Source organism: Entelurus aequoreus, linkage group LG08 (genome assembly GCF_033978785.1).
Source record: "Entelurus aequoreus isolate RoL-2023_Sb linkage group LG08, RoL_Eaeq_v1.1, whole genome shotgun sequence".
Classification (NCBI taxonomy): Eukaryota; Metazoa; Chordata; class Actinopteri; order Syngnathiformes; family Syngnathidae; genus Entelurus; species Entelurus aequoreus.
In genome coordinates, this window is record NC_084738.1 from 13,437,553 (window position 1) to 13,459,046 (window position 21,494).

General features: G+C 37.2%; 1 protein-coding gene across 3 annotated transcripts; it reads right to left on the bottom strand.

Annotated features, from left to right (window-relative positions):
• Positions 1 to 536: 536 nt before the first annotated feature.
• LOC133655438 (serine/threonine-protein kinase tousled-like 2) lies at positions 537 to 19,491 on the bottom strand. Of its 3 annotated transcripts, none has more exons than XM_062055622.1 (21): positions 19,044 to 19,491; positions 17,523 to 17,617; positions 17,241 to 17,312; positions 14,721 to 14,790; positions 14,569 to 14,606; positions 14,437 to 14,490; positions 12,551 to 12,658; positions 12,251 to 12,343; positions 9,571 to 9,681; positions 9,110 to 9,246; positions 8,879 to 9,031; positions 7,847 to 7,913; positions 7,655 to 7,752; positions 7,415 to 7,496; positions 7,248 to 7,339; positions 4,952 to 5,041; positions 4,706 to 4,875; positions 4,506 to 4,644; positions 4,341 to 4,452; positions 2,638 to 2,745; positions 537 to 1,095 (listed from the first exon to the last, which is right to left on the bottom strand). In XM_062055622.1, exons 2-21 carry the CDS (start codon positions 17,613 to 17,615, stop codon positions 901 to 903), a joined length of 2,082 nt encoding a protein of 693 aa, XP_061911606.1. In that variant the 5' UTR covers positions 17,616 to 17,617; positions 19,044 to 19,491; the 3' UTR covers positions 537 to 900. The 3 variants fall into 3 exon arrangements, with proteins under 3 accessions (XP_061911606.1, XP_061911605.1, XP_061911607.1); XM_062055621.1 differs by having other exon boundaries at positions 14,398 to 14,490; XM_062055623.1 differs by lacking the exons at positions 14,437 to 14,490; positions 14,569 to 14,606; positions 14,721 to 14,790; ... (1 more) ...; positions 17,523 to 17,617; positions 19,044 to 19,491 and adding an exon at positions 12,798 to 12,875.
• Positions 19,492 to 21,494: the final 2,003 nt, after the last annotated feature.

Genomic DNA, 21,494 nt, shown 5'->3' on the forward strand with positions numbered 1-21,494 from the left:
GGAAGAAGATGGATGGATGGATTTAAAATAATTTGAGATAATGTCACACATTTGTTTCATCGGACGGTATAGCTCGGTTGGTAGAGTGGCCGTGCCAGCAACTTGAGGGTTCCAGGTTCGATCCCCGCTTCCGCCATCCTAGTCACTGCCGTTGTGTCCTTGGGCAAGACACTTTACCCATCTGCTCCCAGTGCCACCCACACTGGTTTAAATGTAACTTAGATATTGGGTTCCACTATGTGAAAAGCACTTTGAGTCACTAGAGAAACACGCTATATAAATATAATTCACTTATCCATCCATACACGTCAACGCTGAACTATTGTTTAAAAAAAATCTTTCATAACGGACAAAAACTGCCAAATCTGATAGAAAAGTGTTTGTGTGTGTGTGTAGTAAGTGGTTTGTACTTCCTTGTTTTTTGGTTAAAACATTTGTATTTTTTTGTACAATTAAAAAACAGTTTGAGAATCAATTGCCCATTTTAAGAACGGTATGGACAATTCAGCCTTTACAAATAATGCTGAACTTCAAAAAGTACTCAAAGTCTCTTTTTTCGGTTACATATTTTTATTTTCCCCCTTTTTTTAGAGCAGGAGTTTCACTCATCACAGAAAAAAAAGCAGTGGACTTCCAGTGGATTATTCAAAATAATATTACCGGTTACGTATTAGTATTACTGCAAGTAAGATCATTTATATTTTATTTGTAAATATTATATACTTTGGTTTTCAGTCATTGCAGTAAAAGTCCGGGTGGGGGGGGGTGTGCGCAATGTCTGATGATGATTGGCTGATTTTACAGCGCAGACATGTGATGCTGCCTGTTGCTTTGTGCAAATTTTGGGGCGCCCTTGAAATGAGTGGTAGCGTTAGCGCATGCATCCAGCTGGTCCATCCTTCAGTTGGAGGCACTGTTGCCATAGCAGCTAGAGGTGGAGGCAAAGGGAGGAGCCATGGGTGCGCCGCCGCCAGCGACCCCGCCGGTCGAGCCGAGGGCCTTTCGGATAGTCGGCATTAAGTAAGGTTCTCTGGACAGCTGGAGGACGTCCACACGCTCCTCCTTGTGATAGGCCAGGCAGCGACGGATAAAGTTCTGTGAAGAAATTCAATAAATCCATACATTTCATTTTTGGCTTGTGCAGCAGTCAAATAAATATTAAACCAATTGAACAAGATGGACAATGAAATAAAATCATGTGTGAGGAATAATGCATTTAATTGTGCAATACAGCATAATTCATATGTATCTCTTTTTAATTGTTTGGTAATGTTTCATGGCATTTTTAATGATTTAATGCATTTTTTATTAAAAAAAGAAACAAATGTCCTACAGTAATTTAAAAAAAGGGATGAAATGCATATAATTAAATAAAATTGTCATGGAATGTATTAATAAATTGCTGAAATTGTTTAATATCACTATACATGATTACATTTCAATGTGTTTCACAAAGAATTAAGCTGGCATTTTTAATCGATTCAATCATTTTATTAACTAAAAAAAACAAATGTTCTAATTTAAAACAAAAAAAATCCATGAAGGAAGTATTATGATCTATCAAATTTGTAATAAAATGTATATGTAAATTGAAATTGTTTAATATCATTATAAAAGATAACATTTGAATGTGTTTCACAATTTACAAGTAATGAACAGCTAAATAAATGGCATTTTTAATAATTGAGCCTTTTTTTTTTTTTATTTAAAAACAATTGTCATAATTTCCAAAATCCATGAAATGAATATAAACATAATTCAAATTGTCAGGAAATGTATTAATACATTGTTGAAATTGTTTGTCATTATGTAAGAATACATTGGAATTGATTTCATCATTTTAAATGAACAGATGAATAAATCTGCCAATTTCAATAAAACATTTTTTATTTAAAAAAAAAATTAAAAAAAATCCTAATTTAAAAACATCTCTAAAATGAATATACATAATTCAAATTGTCATGAAATTGTTTGATTTAATTAATAAGATCCAATTTAAATGTGTTTTACAATTTTACAAATAATGAACAGTTGAAATTTTTTTCCCCTTTTGTTTTACATGAACAGCTTGTAATAAATGAGCAGTTTCATTATTAATAATGAATGATTTATAACAGTGGGTTCTCAGCTGGTGTCAACTTGAGACCCACTTTTATCGAAGTCAAACTGAGCAATTAAAAAATAATCAACAAAAATACACTTAATTTACAACAACAGGTAAGCATGATAACTGAGCCCATAACTAAAGTCAAATGAAATGCAGCAAATACAGAACGACCACAACATGAAATAAATACTTGGGTGCATTTAAAATGTTAATTTGCCCGGCTGCACCAAATGATTATATAAATACATTTAATAAAGTCAAAATACAAGTAAGGCAACAAGAGAAGTATCCTACACTTCTCTTTTGTAAAGGAAATCTGAACAGCCGATATGGGCATCTACATCTGCTATATGATTTGCCCGAGAAGCTGGGCAGGACATTATAAAAAAAAAATAAAAATAAAAAAAATAAAATAAAATAAAATAAAAAATAAAATAAAATGTTAATTTGCGACAAGCTGATCTATTGAATCTGCTTCATCCCTAACTACATTCTCCCCATAAATGTTATTGAACATGACTAATCCATACCTTGGCTTCAGCGCTGACTGCAGGTTTAGGAGGAAACTGCACCTCAGTAGCTTTAAGGATGGTGTTCTCTTGGAGGATGTCCTGCTGGGATTGGTTGTGACCAAACGGCTGAATGAGGAGAAAACCCAACTTTGTCAGAATAAAACCGCTGGTTCTTTGAAGTGCATGGTGGTAGATGTCCCCCATGTATCCCACCAGACATCTTTGGATAATAAAAGATTGAGGGAATATCTACAATTTAAGGCTGATGTTGGGCTGTTAACATAAAAAAGGCTTCAAATAAAACCAAAAACAAATCTCCCCAAGAAGAGTACGGAGAAGGGGGAAAACATGTAATTTATTAGAAATAGTCTTATTTTTTAACTAATGCTACAAAAATAATGTACTAATATTAAAATAATATTGCAGTGTTTTTTTTTTAAAGCAGAACAATCATACTAATATGAGAATTAAGTTTTAAATTCTCATTGGAGAATGTTAAACATTCAATATACATTAATTCATTATTGTTTATTAGATAGTAGGGATGTCAATCTTACAATAACTCACAATTCAATGATTCCAATTCTTAGGGGTGACCATTTAAAATCAGAATCGATTCTGGATTCAAACCAATTGGTAGAAAAATTATAACAACACATTTTCAAACCAGGTTACAAAAGTTTGTATTGGCTGTGAGTAAGGGTGGAGATGACCTGAAAAATTTATTTTTTAGAAATTCAATAAATCAATACATTTCATTTTTGGCTTGTGCAGCAGTTAAATAAATATTAAGCCAATTAAATAAGATGGACAATGAAATAAGATCAAAAGTGAGGAATAATGCATTCAATTGTGCATCGATTAAATAATTGTGCAATACAGCGCAATTCATATGTATTTATTTTTAATTATTTGGTGATGTTTTTTTTTTATTTATAAAAAACAAAAACTAACTTCCAACAGTAATTTTAAAAAAGCGATGAAATGCAAATAATTAAATAAAATTGTCATGGAATGTATAAATACATTGCTGAAATTGTTTAATATCACTATACAAAATTACATTTCAATGTGTCAATTAATGTAATGTAATTTGAAAAAGCGATGAAATGCATAATCCCCGTAAAAAATAGATTCTTCAAATTTGTGAATCCATTTAGAACAGAGATTTGAATGTGAATAAAAAATGTTCAGCACCCCTATTAAATTATACATGTATCTATGTATTTATTGTGACACTATTGTTATATAATTAGTATAACAATTAGTTTTGTATATTTTATCACATATTGTTTTATTTACACAAAAATATATGTTTTTGGCAACACTTTAGTATGGGGAACACATTCACCATTAATTAGTTGCTTATTAACCTGCAAAGTAGTAACATATTGGCTCTTAATTAGTCATTATTAAGTACTTATTAATGCCTTATTCTGCATGGCCTTATTATACAACCAGTAAGCCATTAACTAAGAGTCTTCCCTCAATAACCTCAGAATTATTGCTTATTAGTAACCCTAACCTTTATATGTTCCCCTAGTGTCCAAATAACTCTAAATTAAGTCTTTGTTACTTTAATAAGCAACTAATTAATGGTGAATATGTTCCCCATACTAAAGTGTTACCATGTTTTTATTCCCATAAAATATATTTTTTTAATATTCCGCTCCACTATATATATATATTTTTTTTTAACACTGCAGTAGACTTCCTCCTACCTTGCGTCCATATAAGCTCTGGTAAAAGATGACCCCCAGTGACCAGACATCGACCTTATTGGATATTTTGGGAGGTTCCTTGCCGACTACAAAGCACTCCGGGGGAAGGTACCTGCAAGGTGACACATCAGAAAAGGTCTTTTACTGGTCCTGTGATGCACGTACCAGTAGGTGCCCGCTCCCTGCGAGGTGAGCTCCATGCCGTCCGCGGCGCTGTAGCTGTCGTCGTCCATGATCTTGGACAGGCCGAAGTCGGTGATTTTGATTTCGCCGCAAGCGGAGCCGTTGACCAGCAAGATGTTGCCTAGGATGGCGAGCAAAATGAGCTTCCGTGTAACCACGAGGCGCTGATTCAAGACTCGTACCAGGCTTGAGGTCGTAGTGGATGATGGGCGGTCGGATCTGATTGAGGTACTTGAGCGCGTTGACGATCTGCATGACGATGGAGCGGCCCTCCTTCTCGCTCATCAGCTTGTTTTGCTTCAAGTAGAAGTCCAGGTCGTTGCCCTCGCAGTACTCCAGGACCGTGCAGAATCTGGACAAAAAAAAACATGTCACTCAAACAGAATTTTACTATCGAAAAAATGTATAAACGTTGAGGAAGAACTTACGAATCTGTGTCGAGAGAGAAGTAGTCGTATAGTTTGACGATGCGAGGGTGATCCAGTTCTTTGTGGATTCTGTATTCTCTACAGGCGTGCCTTTAAAAAACAGTTATAGAAATGATCGTATTTCTTCAGATAAAGGCCTCCATGTTAATGGACTCTCCAAATACACACCACCCTTTTAATCCATTTGAAGCCCATTGCTAACCAAAACAGCAGCACCTTCCGAGGTAAGCTAAACATGTTTCCTGTGTAGTACTGAAGGTAATCTTACACAATGTTGTGTACTATCCAGCCATTGTGTTTATTACGCCTCTGTGCTTGCTTTCAAGAGTTTTGTGCCTCTTGAAGCTCATGGAGAGAATGCCAAGAAGTGCAAAGCAGTAATCAGAGCAAAGGGTGGCTATTTTGAAGAAACTAGAATATAAAACATGTTTTCAGTTATTTCACCTTCTTTGTTAAGTACATAACTCCACATGTGTTCATTCATAGTTTTGATGCCTTCAGTGACAATCTACAATGTAAATAGTCATGACAATAAAGAAAACAAATTGAAATGAGGTGTGTCTAAACTTTTTGACCTGTACTGTGTATTTTCATATATTTATATTATTTTGTTAATTAATTTTATATTACGGTTGTCAAATTCTTAAAATATTTAATTGCAATTAATCACATTTTGTCTGTAGCAAATGTGTAATTATTCACAGATCCAGCTTGTTATCTTTATTAAGTGTACCATCAACTGATCATTTTAATTTTTTTTAAAACAATCAGCATGGAACTGGACAATTTGTTTGCTTTATGCAAATGTTTGTGCACGCTTGCCCAACAAAATGCGCCCATACCATCTTAAAGTGGACCTATGAAGATTTTCAATCAATCAATCAATCAGTGTTTAATTATATAGCCCTAAATCACAAGTGTCTCAAAGGGCTGCACAAGCCACAACGACATCCTCGGTACAGAGCCCACATAAGGGAAAGGAAAACTCACCCCAGTGGGACGTCAATGTGAATGACTATGAGAAACCTTGGAGAGGACCGCATATGTGGGTAACCACCCCACCCCCCTCTTTTAATCTGCATTCAAACACATTTTTTGGGGGTAATGTATTTTTATTTTTTTTATTGTCATAAAAAAATACAATCGTGTGTGCTTACGGACTGTATCCCTGCAGACTGTATTGATATATATTGATATATAATGTAGGAACAAGAAATATTAATAACAGAAAGAAACAACCCTTTTGTGCGAATGAGTGTAAATGGGGGAGGGATGTTTTTTGGGTTGGTGCACTAATTGTAAGTGTATGTTGTGTTTTTTATGTTGATTTAATAAAAAAATAAAAAATTATTTTTTTATTTTTTTAAAAATATTTCTTGTGCGGCCCGGTACCAATCGATCCACAGACCGGTAACGGGCCGCGGCCCGGTGGTTGGGAACCCACTGGTCTAGATCATCCATCTATGTATCACATATGCTTCATGGTAAAATATGAGTACATTTTGCTCCACAGTAATATTTATAAGCCGTTTGTTTGAGTCTGTCTGCAGGCTTTGTTGTGGAGGCATTCTCAGATTGCAAATGAAACCACACACCACTCTTATCATACATTTAATACAATGTTTAAATATATACACTGCCTGATTAATTCAGACTCTGCATAAAACATGCTATTATACACAATTGATGTTGAATGTTGGTGTTACTATGCACATGCCAAGATTAGATCAAAATAATGTGTTATTTTGATAAAACATTATCCTCTAGCTGGTTGAGAACTGGACTTAATGTCTAAATAAGAATATTCACCTCCCAGTGTAGTCACAACGTAGCCAGAATGAAAACCCCGCAAACAGAGGAATCCAAAACTGTGTGAAAGCTCACACCAAAATGCATGGACCTTATAATGTGACGCTTTGGCGTTGTTTAACAAAGACAAAATTCATCCCAGGTCCCCTTTAAACTTCACATGAGGTTCCAATTAACCTCAGCTCTGCTTGCCTAGACTGCGCAGGGGCTGATGGGAGATGTCATTCACTTCTCAGACCGGCCCACTCAGTAGCGCCAGAAAAAAACTGCAAAGATCAAGTTCCTGTTTGGTACGGTCACACGTCACGGCATTATTGTGAGTATTTTGAAATGGCATTTCCGCGGTATACACAATACCGTTACGTCCTTATTATATGTTCTTAAGATAAAAAGGTAGCAAAAATAGTATTCAAAATCCCTCCACAGAAATAAAACACCAACAAGGACACTCCGGCAGCCTATGAGGAAATAGGATATTTCTACTCACTTGTGGTAGTTCTCCTTCTTCTCGTCTCGCCAGTTCTTGTTGAGCTGGTGTATTTTAATGGCCACATACCTTTGCTCCGTTAAATCAAAGGCCTGAAAAACAAATACATTGGGTGAAGGAATGTAAAATGTAAATGTAAAAAAAAACAAACTTGAGTGGTCGCTTACCTTATAAACTTCACTGAAGCCTCCTCTTCCGAGTAAATGTAACAGCAGGTAGCGGTCGTTTAGTGTCGGGTGGTCTTTAAATCTGCGGAGTGAGACCAATTGACCACAACATTAAGTACACCTGCACTGACCTCTTCTGTTAACTGTCAGTCAAAATTAAACAATATGACTAATGTATTCATCTAAGACTCAATGTGTGTACTAATGTAATGTGTGGTGAACATCACCCACGATACATACTGCGAATTGTCCTCGTGGTGAATTCTCTTCAGCTCTCGAATGTGCAGGTTTCGGACTCGCTCCAAGCGCTCCAACTCCGTCTGAATTTCCGCTTCTTCCTGCGGGGTCGGGGAACACAACTCTATCACCTTCATCATCTCCATTAAGCCTCTAAAACAAGTTCATTTATTGATCGGAGATATAGGCTGATACCTTTTTTAGGTAACCAATTCGAAGTTTGAATATCTCCTCTTGCTCGTGATACTCTGCCAGTGAGAGCCTGGGGGCGACAAAGTGACAACGGGTTAGTCAAAAAAGAAGAAAAAATACTCAATTAATATAAAAAATCTAATATACACACATATAATTAAATGGTTTTAAACATATATTAAAAAAGAAAACAAAAAAGCAATACATTAAATATATATATGTACGTATTTTTTTAAATGGACTACAATGAAAATTCTATATTTAAACAGAGATGTCCAAAGTGTGGCCCAGGGGCCATTTGCGTTCCGCAGCTCAGGTTTTGTTGGTCCACAGCATATTGTGGAAAGAAAAGACAACGAAAACAAGTAAAAATGTAAGAAAAAAAAGAGCAAAAAGATGAAACAAATAAAATAATTTATTCTAATATCATTATTAATATATTCTATTTTATTCTAATAATACCCTAGTCAGGACACTGGCCTTTCACACCGGCAACCTGGTTTACAGCCCCGCTCGGCACAGTAGCATAAAACATTGCAGCCAAGAGAGTGTACACAATCGCTATGCGAAGCAGAGCTGTCTGTGTTTGAAAGCTATGAACAACAATCATTGCATTTGCTCGTCAAAATCGGGGGATTCAACCCAGGTAAGCCTGTGCATTGTTGTTACCTATAACACATTGCTGACACAAATGTTTGTTTTTAGATGTATGCATTTTCCTTTTTTTAATAATATAAAATATCAAAATGGCTCCGCCATGCTTTGACTTTTCAGTATGTGGATCTTTGTGGAAAAAGTTTGGACACCCCTGGTTTAAAATACACTTAGAGAAGGTATAAGGAAGGAAATTAATAGAATTGTGGAGAAATTAAATGCTCTTCCACTACATGTCACATAATTGACAGGTGTCTCCATCCACCTGTTGGTGTTATTACAACAAAATAAGTCATATGTGCTGAGAGATTTTTCTCATGTAAATATGTGCTTTGGCTCATGAGAGGTTGGGTAAGCCAGCACTACAGTATGCGAGCTTACGCTTCACTCTCTTGGCCGTTGCTCCTGCTCCTTCGTTTGCTCTGCTCGATGCTCGGCGGCTGCGCTTGGACCACAGGTGGCGGCTTCCTTTTCCCCAGCAGCTTCCTTTGCCTCTCTATGTCCTCACGCTGTGAGTTGATGCGCTCCTGCTGCCTGAAAAAAGTACATCCATGACACAATCATCGCAAAGCTTGTTCGAAAACGTGCGATGCTTGTAGCCGCAGAGCTGACTTGATGAAATTCTGGAAGGCGAATCCATCAGTCCATTGCTCGGTGAAGGAGGCGCCGTGGCGAACTGTGGTGAAGTGGCCCAGACGCAGACGATCCTGCATGCTCTTGTCCCGGCAGGCACTTTTCTCTTGCTTTGACTACCAGAAAACAATTTAAAAAGGCAAAGTCAAGCACCAGGCTGGATAAAATTGATACTATAAGAGAAGGTTGCCCAAAGTACAGCCCAACTTTTTTTTTTACTGGACCTTGGCATATAATGTTTCAATTTTACACTAATTTGCTTCAGCACCTACAACATAAAGCTAGGATGTGGATGTTTTGTTAGATAATATATTGACCTGCATTAGATTGATTTTAGCACCTTTAGCGTACAAAAAGGTATCAAAGTACCCTGTTAAATGTATTGTATTTGGAAAATATTTGGACGCTTGCTGCAGTATAGGACAGGTATGCAAATGAACCTTTTCAATGAGGAGCTTCTTGCTCATGGTTCCACACTTGTTGAGGCGCTCTTTGAAGCGCTCCAACATCTTCTGCTGCTCTTCCACTTGACGCCGGAGGTCGCAGTTGGCCTGCAAAAACAGCTAGCAGTTAGCAATTATTAGCTTTTAATATTCTGTTTAACATTGTTTATAGCCGGGTGTTTAATTAAATTAGGGTCGCACAATAACTATCGGGTCGATACTAGGAATTATGACGTCCCACTGCTAATAACAAAAAAATTACAGATAACCGTTAACATTTTTTAAAATTAAAACGCTCCAATGAGGCAAGGTCACCCATCATCTGTTGTAAGCCACTCTCCCTCATTTGAGTTCAATGTCAAGCATGCTAAACTATCAATCATGGGCGCCAAAAAGTGACAGAAAAGCAGCAAACACACTAGATTGTTTCTGTGAGGAGGCCAGAAATAAAACAATACATGAATCAGTGATACACTTAACAGCTGCGATATCAGAGCTGCAGAAGACCCCGCCCCCCACCATCGCTGATGACACTGGACCCTGCCAGCCAGCGGACCACCTTCCATCACCACCTACTTCGGAGCAGCCGCTTTTTTCGGATGTGTGTTTGCTAGCAAAATACGATGTGATTGCTGCACTCCTGCACACACTGGTGGATGAAAATAAGGACATAAGATTCACTACCAATTTATGGATGTGAGGTTCGCTCTACCACAGTAGTGATGGTTAGAACAAACTTTGAGTCTTTATTTCCTTGTATATTTTCACAAACTCCATTAAATCTACATTTAGAAAACAATATACAGTATCTACTGTAAATTCCGGACAATAAACAGCTACTTTTTTCCTACGCTTTGAACCCTGCGGCTTATAAAACATTGCAGCTAATTTATTGATTCTTCTTCGCTGAAGGACATAATGCAAATCATTTTTATTAAACACATGCAAAGACGCTGCACTGGTGTGTTATCGTTTGTGCTGTGGCACCATCTTCTGGACACTTTGCTCCCTACAGGTGCGTCTCTGTGAATGCCTACGTTTACTGCACGCTTTGAAACGAAAGTATGAGTGCCGTTCCGTCTTCTAGTCGTCCGTAAAGTTTTTACTCGTAAGGATTCTTCATTCATCACTCCAAGCAAGGTTTTTAAGCTTTACAATATAATTAAAACTGTTTATACTTACTAAACCGTCCCATGTGTGATGTCTGTAAGAGTGTTTTTATGCATATTTGTACAAGCTATTGTAATGTAATAAAGCTAGCGTCGTTAGCATTAGCTAATATGCTAACACGTTAATGAGTGTCTGTGTTAGTATTATTAACTTACAATGGCATTGTGTTTGTATTGTTCCAGTTTCACAAATTCCTTAGTAAATTTTCACTGTGGAGTTATTGAGTCTGTTTAGCTGATTGGAGAGCTGGCTTCCACAGCTAGTGGGTCCATGTCGATGACTTCGGTTTTATTTGATTGACCGTTTTACTGCCGTGTTACAGACACCGTTTGAAAACAATTAATGTAGTTAAAAATTTACAAAATATTTCCGTGTAAATAACATAACATATTCACAAGGTATATATCTGTGGCTTATAGTCTGGTGTGGCTAATACCGTAATTTCCGGACTATAAGCCGCTACTTTTTCCCCTCGTTCTGGTCCCTGCGGCTTATACAAGGGTGCGGCTTATATACGGCCTGTTCTTCTCCGACACCGACAAAGAGGATTTCGGTGGTTTTAGTACGCAGGAGGAAGACGATGACACAATGATTAAAGACTGACTTTTCATATACCGGTAGGCTGGTTATTTTGATAACGTACAGGCGAGCACTTCGTATTACTTTGCACCGTTGTATTATTTGTACTCTGCACGAATGCTGTTTGCCATGTCAAAGATGTGAAAGTTTGATTGAATGATTGAAAGATTTATTGTTAATAAATGGGACGCTTTGCGTTCCCAAACAGTCATCTCTGTCCCGACAATCCCCTCCGTGGTAGCAGGAACCCCTATATACTACGCTAATTACACATCAAAACCCTGCGGCTTATAGTCGGGTGCGGCTTATATATGGAGCAATCTGTATTTTCCCCTAAATTTAGCTGGTGCGGCTTATAGTCAGGTGCGGCTTATAGTCCGGAAATTACGGTATATGGAAACATTTTTTTCCCCCTAAATTTATGGGTTTGGCTAATATACTCTTGATCTCTAGAGTCCGAAACATACGGTAAATAAGTTATCGGTTATCGGTCTTGAGAAGCAGAAAGGGATCGCTATTGAGTTGAAAAAAATAATATTGTGCATCCCTAATTTATAAATGTATAATTTGAAGTAGGTGATAATTGGAGTGAGCCTACTGAAAATGCATTGTATACAACTTCATTTTTTAACTTCAGCAATTATATGGAGTGCATGGTAAATTAGAAAAGAAAAAAATGTGTAATATCAAATATGCGGCAGCACAAAGCAGCAACAGAACCAATGTTGTAATTGTGGTAAGGAGCAAACTGCTCAGTCAGAATTAATACCACTGGTGACTTCATTACAAACACACTGTGGATCAACATTTTAAAGCGCACGCAGCGGTAAATAAAGCTGCATGATGCCAACCACTCATGGTACTTCAAATTCAGCTTTGATAACTGTCTGCAGACAACAAATCCAAGGATGGATTTTTTTGCTCTTACCCTCAGCAGGTCATCTATCCTCCCTTCTTTCTTCTCAAGGTCCGAGTTCTTGTTTCTCTCCAGTGCCGCCAGCTTCAGCAGCGTCATATCGGACTTTAGTGAGACAACAACAACGCTGTGTCACTGACATGACCCCATTATGTCCATGTTCGTTATGGCAGGCTTACTTTCATTTGCAATGGGTTAAGCAAGGTGTGTATGTTTGTTCAGTTTGCTTACTTTGATAACACAATACACTTTATCACAAAGAGTCATGTCAATTTTTCAAAATGGCCACGACAAGATGATATAGTCTGTTACCTGGGTGGCTCTGTGGGAGCACAAGTGTGCGTGGGCCATCTTACTAGAGCTGCAGGATGAAGAGTCTGTGTGGGCCGAGCTTCCTGACGAAGGGCTGCTTTGCTGGAACTGGAAACCACGAGACGGAGATGGGCAAAGACAGGGAATATGTAGTGTTGAATTGATGATGTTTGATTAAAAATTCTAAATATTTATATTAACAAAATGTCACTGTGACAGTTTGACCCCCCCACTGTCACTGTTTGACCTTAAACTTCCTTACAAACCGTGCACATTTGTAAGGAAGCACAACTTGGACAGTGACAAACATTCAATCTTCTTGAGTCCGTAAAAAGCATGCACTCAAACAAATAACAACCTGTCACGCACCATGGCTCTGAACGGGTGGCTAAAAGAGTCAGGGTGGGTCTGAGGGCTTTATATAGGTGAACACACCTGCCTTGACTAATTAGGCCTAATTTGGGCCGAACCATGGTTCTCAAAAGCTGGGTGTTACAGAAGGACACTAGACATTTAAAAGTTATGTTATCCAAGCCTGAATACAATGTATACAAAAATGACTGATCTACAAATGCAAAAGTAATATGAATACTTTTAGATTAGGGTGTCATAGTCACGGTTTACTTCAGTGTGTTTTTCTAAATCTTTTTTTGTTTAGTCATTTTTACAAAAAAAAAAAAAAGATAAAATATAAAGCTCAAATCTGTGGACTAAAGAAGAACAAAAGAACACCTTTGCCATAAAATGTAAAAAGTGCAACTTTGCACAATTAAATCTGTATTCTGAGTGTACAATTACAAAGTTCAAAAAGCACTTAAAACGCAGACCTCCGCCAAACCCTACCTAATAATAGTAAAAAAAAAATTTTTTTAAGATGATCCGGATCACCTCCAAAATGTAATCACCTTTTCCTTATGCCGTTTCTGACTTTTCCTGAAAAATTCCTAAATATCCGCCCATAACTTTTTCAGCTATCTATAGCGGAATAAAAGAAACGGAGTGAACCATCTTGTCAGTCATCCACTCTCTTTGTATCTGTGGGTGGAGGCGGGGCCTCTAGCATACACACACATAGAGCAGGAGAGGTGTGTAGCGTAAATGTAAGCTAATGTCTTAAAAATAAACCGGATCAGCCCCAAAATGTAATTACTTGCTCCTTATCCCATTTCTGACATTTATAAATGGTAAATGGGTTAGACTTGTATAGCGCTTTTCTACCTTCAAGGTACTCAAAGCGCTTTGACACTATTTCCACACTCACACACTGATGGCGGGAGCTGCCATGCAAGGCCCTAACCACGACCCATCAGGAGCAAGGGTGAAGTGTCTTGCTCAAGGACACAACGGACGTGACGAGGTTGGTAGAAGGTGGGGATTGAACCAGGAACCCTCAGGTTGCTGGCACGGCCACTCTCCCAACTGCGCCACACCGTCCATTCATTTCCTGAACGGTAGATACAAATCTGCCCATGACCTTATGAACTATCTGTAGCGGAATTAAATAAATAGAGTAAACCATCTGGTTAGTCATCCACTCTCTTTGTATTTGTGGGTGGAGGCGGAGCCGCTCGCATACACACAGAGAGAAACAGAGGCTTGTTACGTAACCGTAAGGTAACACAGTAGAAAAAACCGGGTCAGATCCAAAATGTAATCAATTATTCCTTATTCCGATTTTGACATTTCCTGAACGATAGCTCAAAAAGTCATGGGCAGTCTTTTATCTATCTGTAGTGGAATGAAATAAACAGAGTGAACCCTCTTGTCAAGTCATCCACTGTCTTTACACAACATATACATTTTTTATCAGAATAACGGGATGTTTTTAAGCCAGGGCGGAGGTTTACCGATGGATTGGACAGCGAGTGCTGGGAAGAGGAACGCACCAGCATGGGGATGCTGCGGGCCGGACTGGTCCCGGAACCACTGTTGCCAGCAAACTGGACACCAAAGAAGAAAAAGACAGGAGGAGGTGATATTGCATGATAATTTGATCATCTAAATTTTTTTTTCCTCACCTCAAAATAATCACTGGTTTTGTGTCCTCTTCCCTTTCCTGGAGGGCCAGACAGGAAATAAGAGTGATGACAGTGAAGAGAGAACATTTTGTGAGGAGTAGGAGAGGTGGATGACTGCTTTCTTAATCTTCAACTTTGCAGATTGGATTTACCCTGACTGTTGCTGTCATACACGTCTCCTCTTCTCTTCCGGTTTCTCTGCTCGCTCTTCTTCTCCGGTGTCTGAAAAGAAACGTCGCCACTGCTGTGTGACCTTTGGTTCTGAGGGGTTGAGTGGGTTTCAGGCTTCTCCGGTGTCGTCCTCACAAGACATGTACTAAACATGGATGACACTATGGTGTGCCCAAGTGTGTCAATTTAAATAGGGATTTTTGTAAACATTTTACAGACATTACCCAACGTCGACAACAGCTACAGAAAATACTGTAATTAGTTTCAATGCATAAGTTGTGTCCAAAATGAAATGAAAAATGAATACTAAAAATACTATATTATTAAAAACTAACAACAATACCAAGTAATACATTTTTTTAAAACTTCCTCAAACAATGCGCAATAATTACATACATTACATAGAAGCCGCAAAAGTTTGTAAACGTTTAAACGTAGTGCCCTTTCAGAAAATCGTTTATACAAGCTGTATCCAAAATATAAAAAAAAACAAAAAAACATCTAAAATGCATTAGCAAAACGTATAACTTAAAAAAGCAAAATAAACAGTTAGGGTTTCAAGTTTGCAGATTTACTATGGCAGATTATTTTATTTTTATTTTTTTAAATATACCTTAAGTATTTTTGTCCTAGATTACACATTTCTAGTGTTAATTGGCTATCCATCCATTTTCTAACGCTTGTCCCTTTTGGGGTTGCGGTGGGTGCTGGAGTTTATCCCAGCTGCACTCCGGTGGAAAACGGGGTACACCCTGGACAAGTCGCCACCTCATCGCAAGGCCAACACAGAGACAACATTCACAAATGAATGATCAATACTACAGTAGTTGGTCACTAGATGAGAGCAAACCAATCAGGTCCCGCTTTTCAGTATCATGGCCACTGATTTGCAAAGCCTCAGACAGTGTTACTATATTGGATTAAATGAGTGTAAAGGTGACCAGGTGGCATTCATTTCATGTCTAGAGGGCTCTCATAATGTTACAAACCATATTTAAAAGGTTGCAAAAAGTTTTTTTTAATGGTGTCGCTATGAAAATATTCGATTATAATGAATAATTCCTACTTTGTGGAAATTAATTTACAACAGTCAAGCCCGAAACCAATTAACAGCAATAAAAGAGGGATTACTGTACTAAATAATTACAAATAAATAATAACATTATTTCAAATTTCAAATAAACATGTGAACACTTTCTGAAACAATGTCAATTAATATACATATTAAGTACAGTGTATGTAAACAATTGCATGCAGAATCATATATTTCCTGTACATTGTCCATATGTATTACCTTATTAGCAATATTATACCTTTTTATCTTCACTGATTGGACAATCTATGTTTCAAGCTGGCTAATATAAATATCAAACATTAATATTACACTTGAAAAAAGTGGACTGTTCCAGTCCTGTAGATGACGATAATGCGCATAAACAATGCGACTGCTTTTAGATGGCAAATTAAACTGCTTGCAGACTTACTTTCTCTTGCGTGGATAATTATTAGGGCTGTGAATCTTTGGGTGTCCCACGATTCAATTCAATATCAGTTCTTGGGGTCACGATTCGATTCAAAATCAAATTTTTTTTTTTCAATTCAACACGATTCTCGATTGAAAAACGATTTTTTCCCGATTCAAAACGATTTTCTATTCATTCAATACATAGGATTTCAGCAGGATCTACCCCAGTCTGCTGACATGCAAGCAGAGTAGTAGATTTTTGTAAAAAGCTTTTATAATTGTAAAGGACAACTTTTTATCAACTGATTGCAATAATGTAAATTTGTTTTAACTATTAAATGAACCAAAAATATGACTTATTTTATCTTTGTGAAAATATTGGACACTGTGTTGTCAAGCTTATGAGATGGGATGCAAGTGTAAGCCACTGTGACACTATTGTTCTTTTTTTTAAATTTTTATAAATGTCTAATGATAATGTCAATGAGGGATTTTTAATCACTGCTATGTTGAAATTGTAACTAATTTTGATACTGTTGTTGATAATATTCATTTTTGTTTCACTACTTTTGGTTTGTTCTGTGTCGTGTTTGGGTCTCCTCTCAATTGCTCTGTTTATTGCAGTTCTGAGTGTTGCTGGGTCAGGTTTGCTTTTGGAATTGGATTGCATTGTTATGGTATTGCTGTGTATTGTTTTGTTGGAATGATTAATTAAAAAATTTAAAATTTAAAAAAATAATAAAAAAATCGATTTTTTTAAAAATGAGAATCGATTCTGAATCGCACAACGTGAGAATCGCGATTCGAATTGATTTTTTTCCCACACCCCTAATAATTATGCTAAATTATATTATGTACATAATGTTGTGGCTAGTAACAACACATACATTTATCAATTAATGGCTATGATGATTTGGGGGAAAAGGGGAATTTGTTGGTGACATAAGTGAGGACACCTGCAGCAAAAATGGCTGACAAGTGTGTGTATGTGTGTGATTCTGATTCTCTCTCCCGCGCGCCATAACACTGTACAAACCTCCACTTCCTTGTCGCTAAGGGACCCCACGCTGCAAAGAGACTGGCTGGATGATTCACTGTTGGCCGAACTCTGGAAAAACAAGACAGACGTTACATCCATTAGTCATCTATGACGTGTCCTATTCTATTTGTTGTCCTTACATATACAGTTAACACCTTGCAGTATGTATGATATAGTGCAGCACACACACGCTTGAGGAGATAATACTTTAGATGCTCATTGAGCTCAACTATGTTGTGCAAATATTGAAGCATATGCAGTAAATACAAAAATACAAACCTTGGCCACGCCGACGCCAGTAAAGCGAGCTTCAAGTAACTCCTGCCTGCGGGGGTCCAAGCTTATTGCCTGGCTGTGAAGTCCTTCCATCATGCCTGAAAGTGAACAACAAAACATTTCAACAAAAATGGTGCATGTTGCAGGGATGGGAGTACCCTTTAAAAAAAAAGATAAAAAGTGAGGGGAAAAAAAGAGGAACGTTTCTATTAACACGAAGTGCTGCCACACAAACCCCGAAAGAAAATGTTGAAAATCAAGACTACGTTTCCTGCAATTGGGTGCATTTCTACACTTTATTTTGTATTCTCATATACCAACCTCTTTTGGCTGTCTTACATGTCCCATGTAACGTACTACAGATTTTTAGGGTTTTTTTTGTAGTAAATTTACTGACATTATTATCATTAAAATGTAATGTAAAATTCTATAACATGCATGCAAAGACCTCTGTAAATGTTTCCCACGCCTGATATTGATGAGTCTTCCAGAAAGCAACTTGCTGATCCTGTTGTCTGACCAATAAGAACATGTTTGCATGCCTTAGTAAATGGATCTTAATTATTTTGAAATGTAAAAGGAGCAAAAAGTCCCAAAAAGACAATAGTTTTCCAGTGCATTCACTTACTGTTAAAAAAAAAAACTTATCACAAATTACATTAAAATGATAGGGAGTTCATATTGTCAATAAGAATTTGAATACTTAAAAACTAAGTTGTAATAAATTATTGTAATTATGGAAAGAGGTTTCCTTCTGTGATTCTTCTATTCAAAAGACAATTTGGAATTTAATAACATTTAGAGGAATTTAGTTCAAAGTAATGACAATGACACTAAATATTTGTATATCACTCCAAAATTAAAAAGTCGTAATGACTGATTTTTGTTTACACAGGCAGTGACGATGCTTACTAACAATAATGCAAGTATCTAACTTCAAGGACAAGTTGATTGTAATGACATAATTATTCAAAAACAACTTGACTCTGAATGACATTGGGAGGAAGTTAGCAAAAACTAACTTTAAGATGACAGGTTCAATACATGTTTACATATTTATACCTCAAACCTCAATAAATCGTAATGATTGATTTTTAATCAGGCAGTGCCAAGGCTTACTATTAATGTCAATCTAATATGGAAAGTATCTTTGACACTTGAGTACCAAAACATTACACTTGACTTTAATCTAATCAACAACAGTAACATGCAGCAACAACAACCGTTAATTATTAAATATATTATCATTTTACTCAATATAACACCATGACATATATCCCGAACTCTGCTAACCACTAGCTTGAAATAGTCACACAACTAGCATGCACATTTAGATGTCAAAACTAGTAATAAAGTACACAACATGTGGATGGCATTCTGCACAAAGTTTTAACAAGTGTTAATATAGTAAGCGCCCACAGTCGCTATGAATGTCATTAATATACCTATTATGTATTAGTGTTGTTGTATTTTAGGTGTTAGCATTAAATGGTCGATCAAGCTAGCGGTCCAAAGTGGTCTCACCTGGGGAGCCTTTAGCTCCAACTGTCACTCACGGTCCGACTTCCGTTGCGTCCATCCGGCAGCTAAGAGCCACTAACCTAGCAGCAAATAAATGCAACACGCCATTTTGTACACTTATTTCCAACCATTGGAATACATAATTGGTTAGCTTCGCGGTGCTGTCTGCGCCGGTGTCATCCGGCCAAGAGGCCGTGATCCTCGGGGTTTCCTCCCCGGTTTAAGTGCAGAAGCACGGGCAAGACCTGGCCGGAGCCACCGATGGCGACTGGTGCTGGTGGTGGGATTTACTTCCTCGGTTTAACAACTCCGTGTGTCACATCGCCGCGTCATTTTCTCAATGTGCTCCTCAATCATGATTAAAAAGGCTGTGTACGTTTTCGACGAGGGATGGAAGAGCCCGGCAGCCCCCAGCTGAGGTCATGCCGAGGCGGCAAATGCAATACAGGACAACCGCCGCCAGAGTGAGTCGATGCTGGTGTATGTATATATATATATATATATATATATATATATATATATATATATATATATATATATATATATATATATATATATATACATATATATACATATATATATACATATATATATATATATACATATATATATATATATATATATATATATATATATATATATATATACGTATATATATATATATATACATATATATATATATATATACATATATATATATACATATATATATATATATATACATATATACATATATATATATATATATACATATATATATATATATATACATATATATATATATATATATATATATATATACATATATATATATATATATATATATATATATATATATATATATATATATATATATATATATATATATATATATATATATATATGACACGTTTACATTTTCACGTCCAACACAACCAAAATGCAATTTAAAGCCTTTAAAAAAATCACATGAAGTGACACAGCGAAAAGTCAGAAAATGCAGATTTCACAGGGCTTTTATTATGAAATGCTATCCAATGTGGATGAAACGTTTAGGATGACATCCTGGTAAGAGTTTAGTCAATGTCAAAGGGCGGACGGTTTGAATGACAAACAGGGTAATATTTTAAATTGCTGGAATCAGATCTCAAGTCAAGTGCCCATCCCAGAAGCTTTTATTCTGAAATGCAGAATGAGATTTGGATGAAACTTCTTCAGTAACATCCTGGGAATGTCGACTAAATCAGGGTTCCCCAACCCTTGTCAAGTCACATACCATGAATTGATTTATGCGGACCCCGACTTAAACAAGTTGAAATACTTATTCGGGTTTTACCATTTAGTGGTCAATTGTACGGAATATGTACTGTACTGTGCAATCTACTAATACAAGTTTCAATCAATCAATCAAAAACAAGTGTACATCCCAGAGGCTTTAATTCTGAAACGCTGAATGAGATTTGGATGAAACTTCCTCGGTCACATCCTGGGAATGTCGACTAAATCAGGGTTCCCCAACCTTTGACAAGTCACAAGTGCACATCCCAGAGGCTTTTATTCTGAAATGCTGAATGAGATTTGGATGAAACTTCCTGTCACATCCTGGGAATGTGACCAAATCAGAGTTTCCACCTTTGTCAAGTCACAAGTGCACATCCCAAAAGCTTTTATTCTGAAATGCTGAATGAGATTTGGACGAAACTTCCTTAGTGACATCCTGGCAATGTCACTAAATCAGGGTTCCCCAACCTTTGTCAAGTCACAAGTGCACAACCCAGAGGCTTTTATTCTGAATTGCTGAATGAGATTTGGATGAAACTTCCTCTGCGACATCCTGGCAATGTCGACTAAATCAGGGTTCCCCAACCTTTGTCAAGTCACAAGTGCACATCCTAGAGGCTTTTATTCTGAAATGCTGCATGAGATTTGGATGAAACTTCCTCGATCACATCATCGGAATGTGACCAAATCAGGGTTCCCCAACCTTTGTCAAGTCACAAGTGCACAACCCAGAGGCTTTTATTCTGAAATGCTGAATGAGATTTGGATGAAACTTCCTCGGTCACATCATCGGAATGTGACCAAATCAGGGTTCCCCAACCTTTGTCAAGTCACAAGTGCACATCCCAGAGGCTTTTAGTCTGAAATGCTGAATGAGATTTGGACAAAACTTCCTCGATGTTATCCTGGGAATGTCGACTAAATCAAGGTTCCCCAACCTTTGTCAAGTCACAAGTGCACATCCCAGAGGCTTTTATTCTGAAATGCTGAATGAGACTTGGATGAAACTTCCTGTCACATCCTGGAAATGTGACCAAATCGGGGTTTCCACCTTGGTCAAGTCACAAGTGCACATCCCAAAAGCTTTTATTCTGAAATGCTGAATGAGATTTGGACGAAACTTCCTCTGTGACATCCTGGCAATGTCACTAAATCAGGGTTCCCCAACCTTTGTCAAGTCACAAGTGCACATCC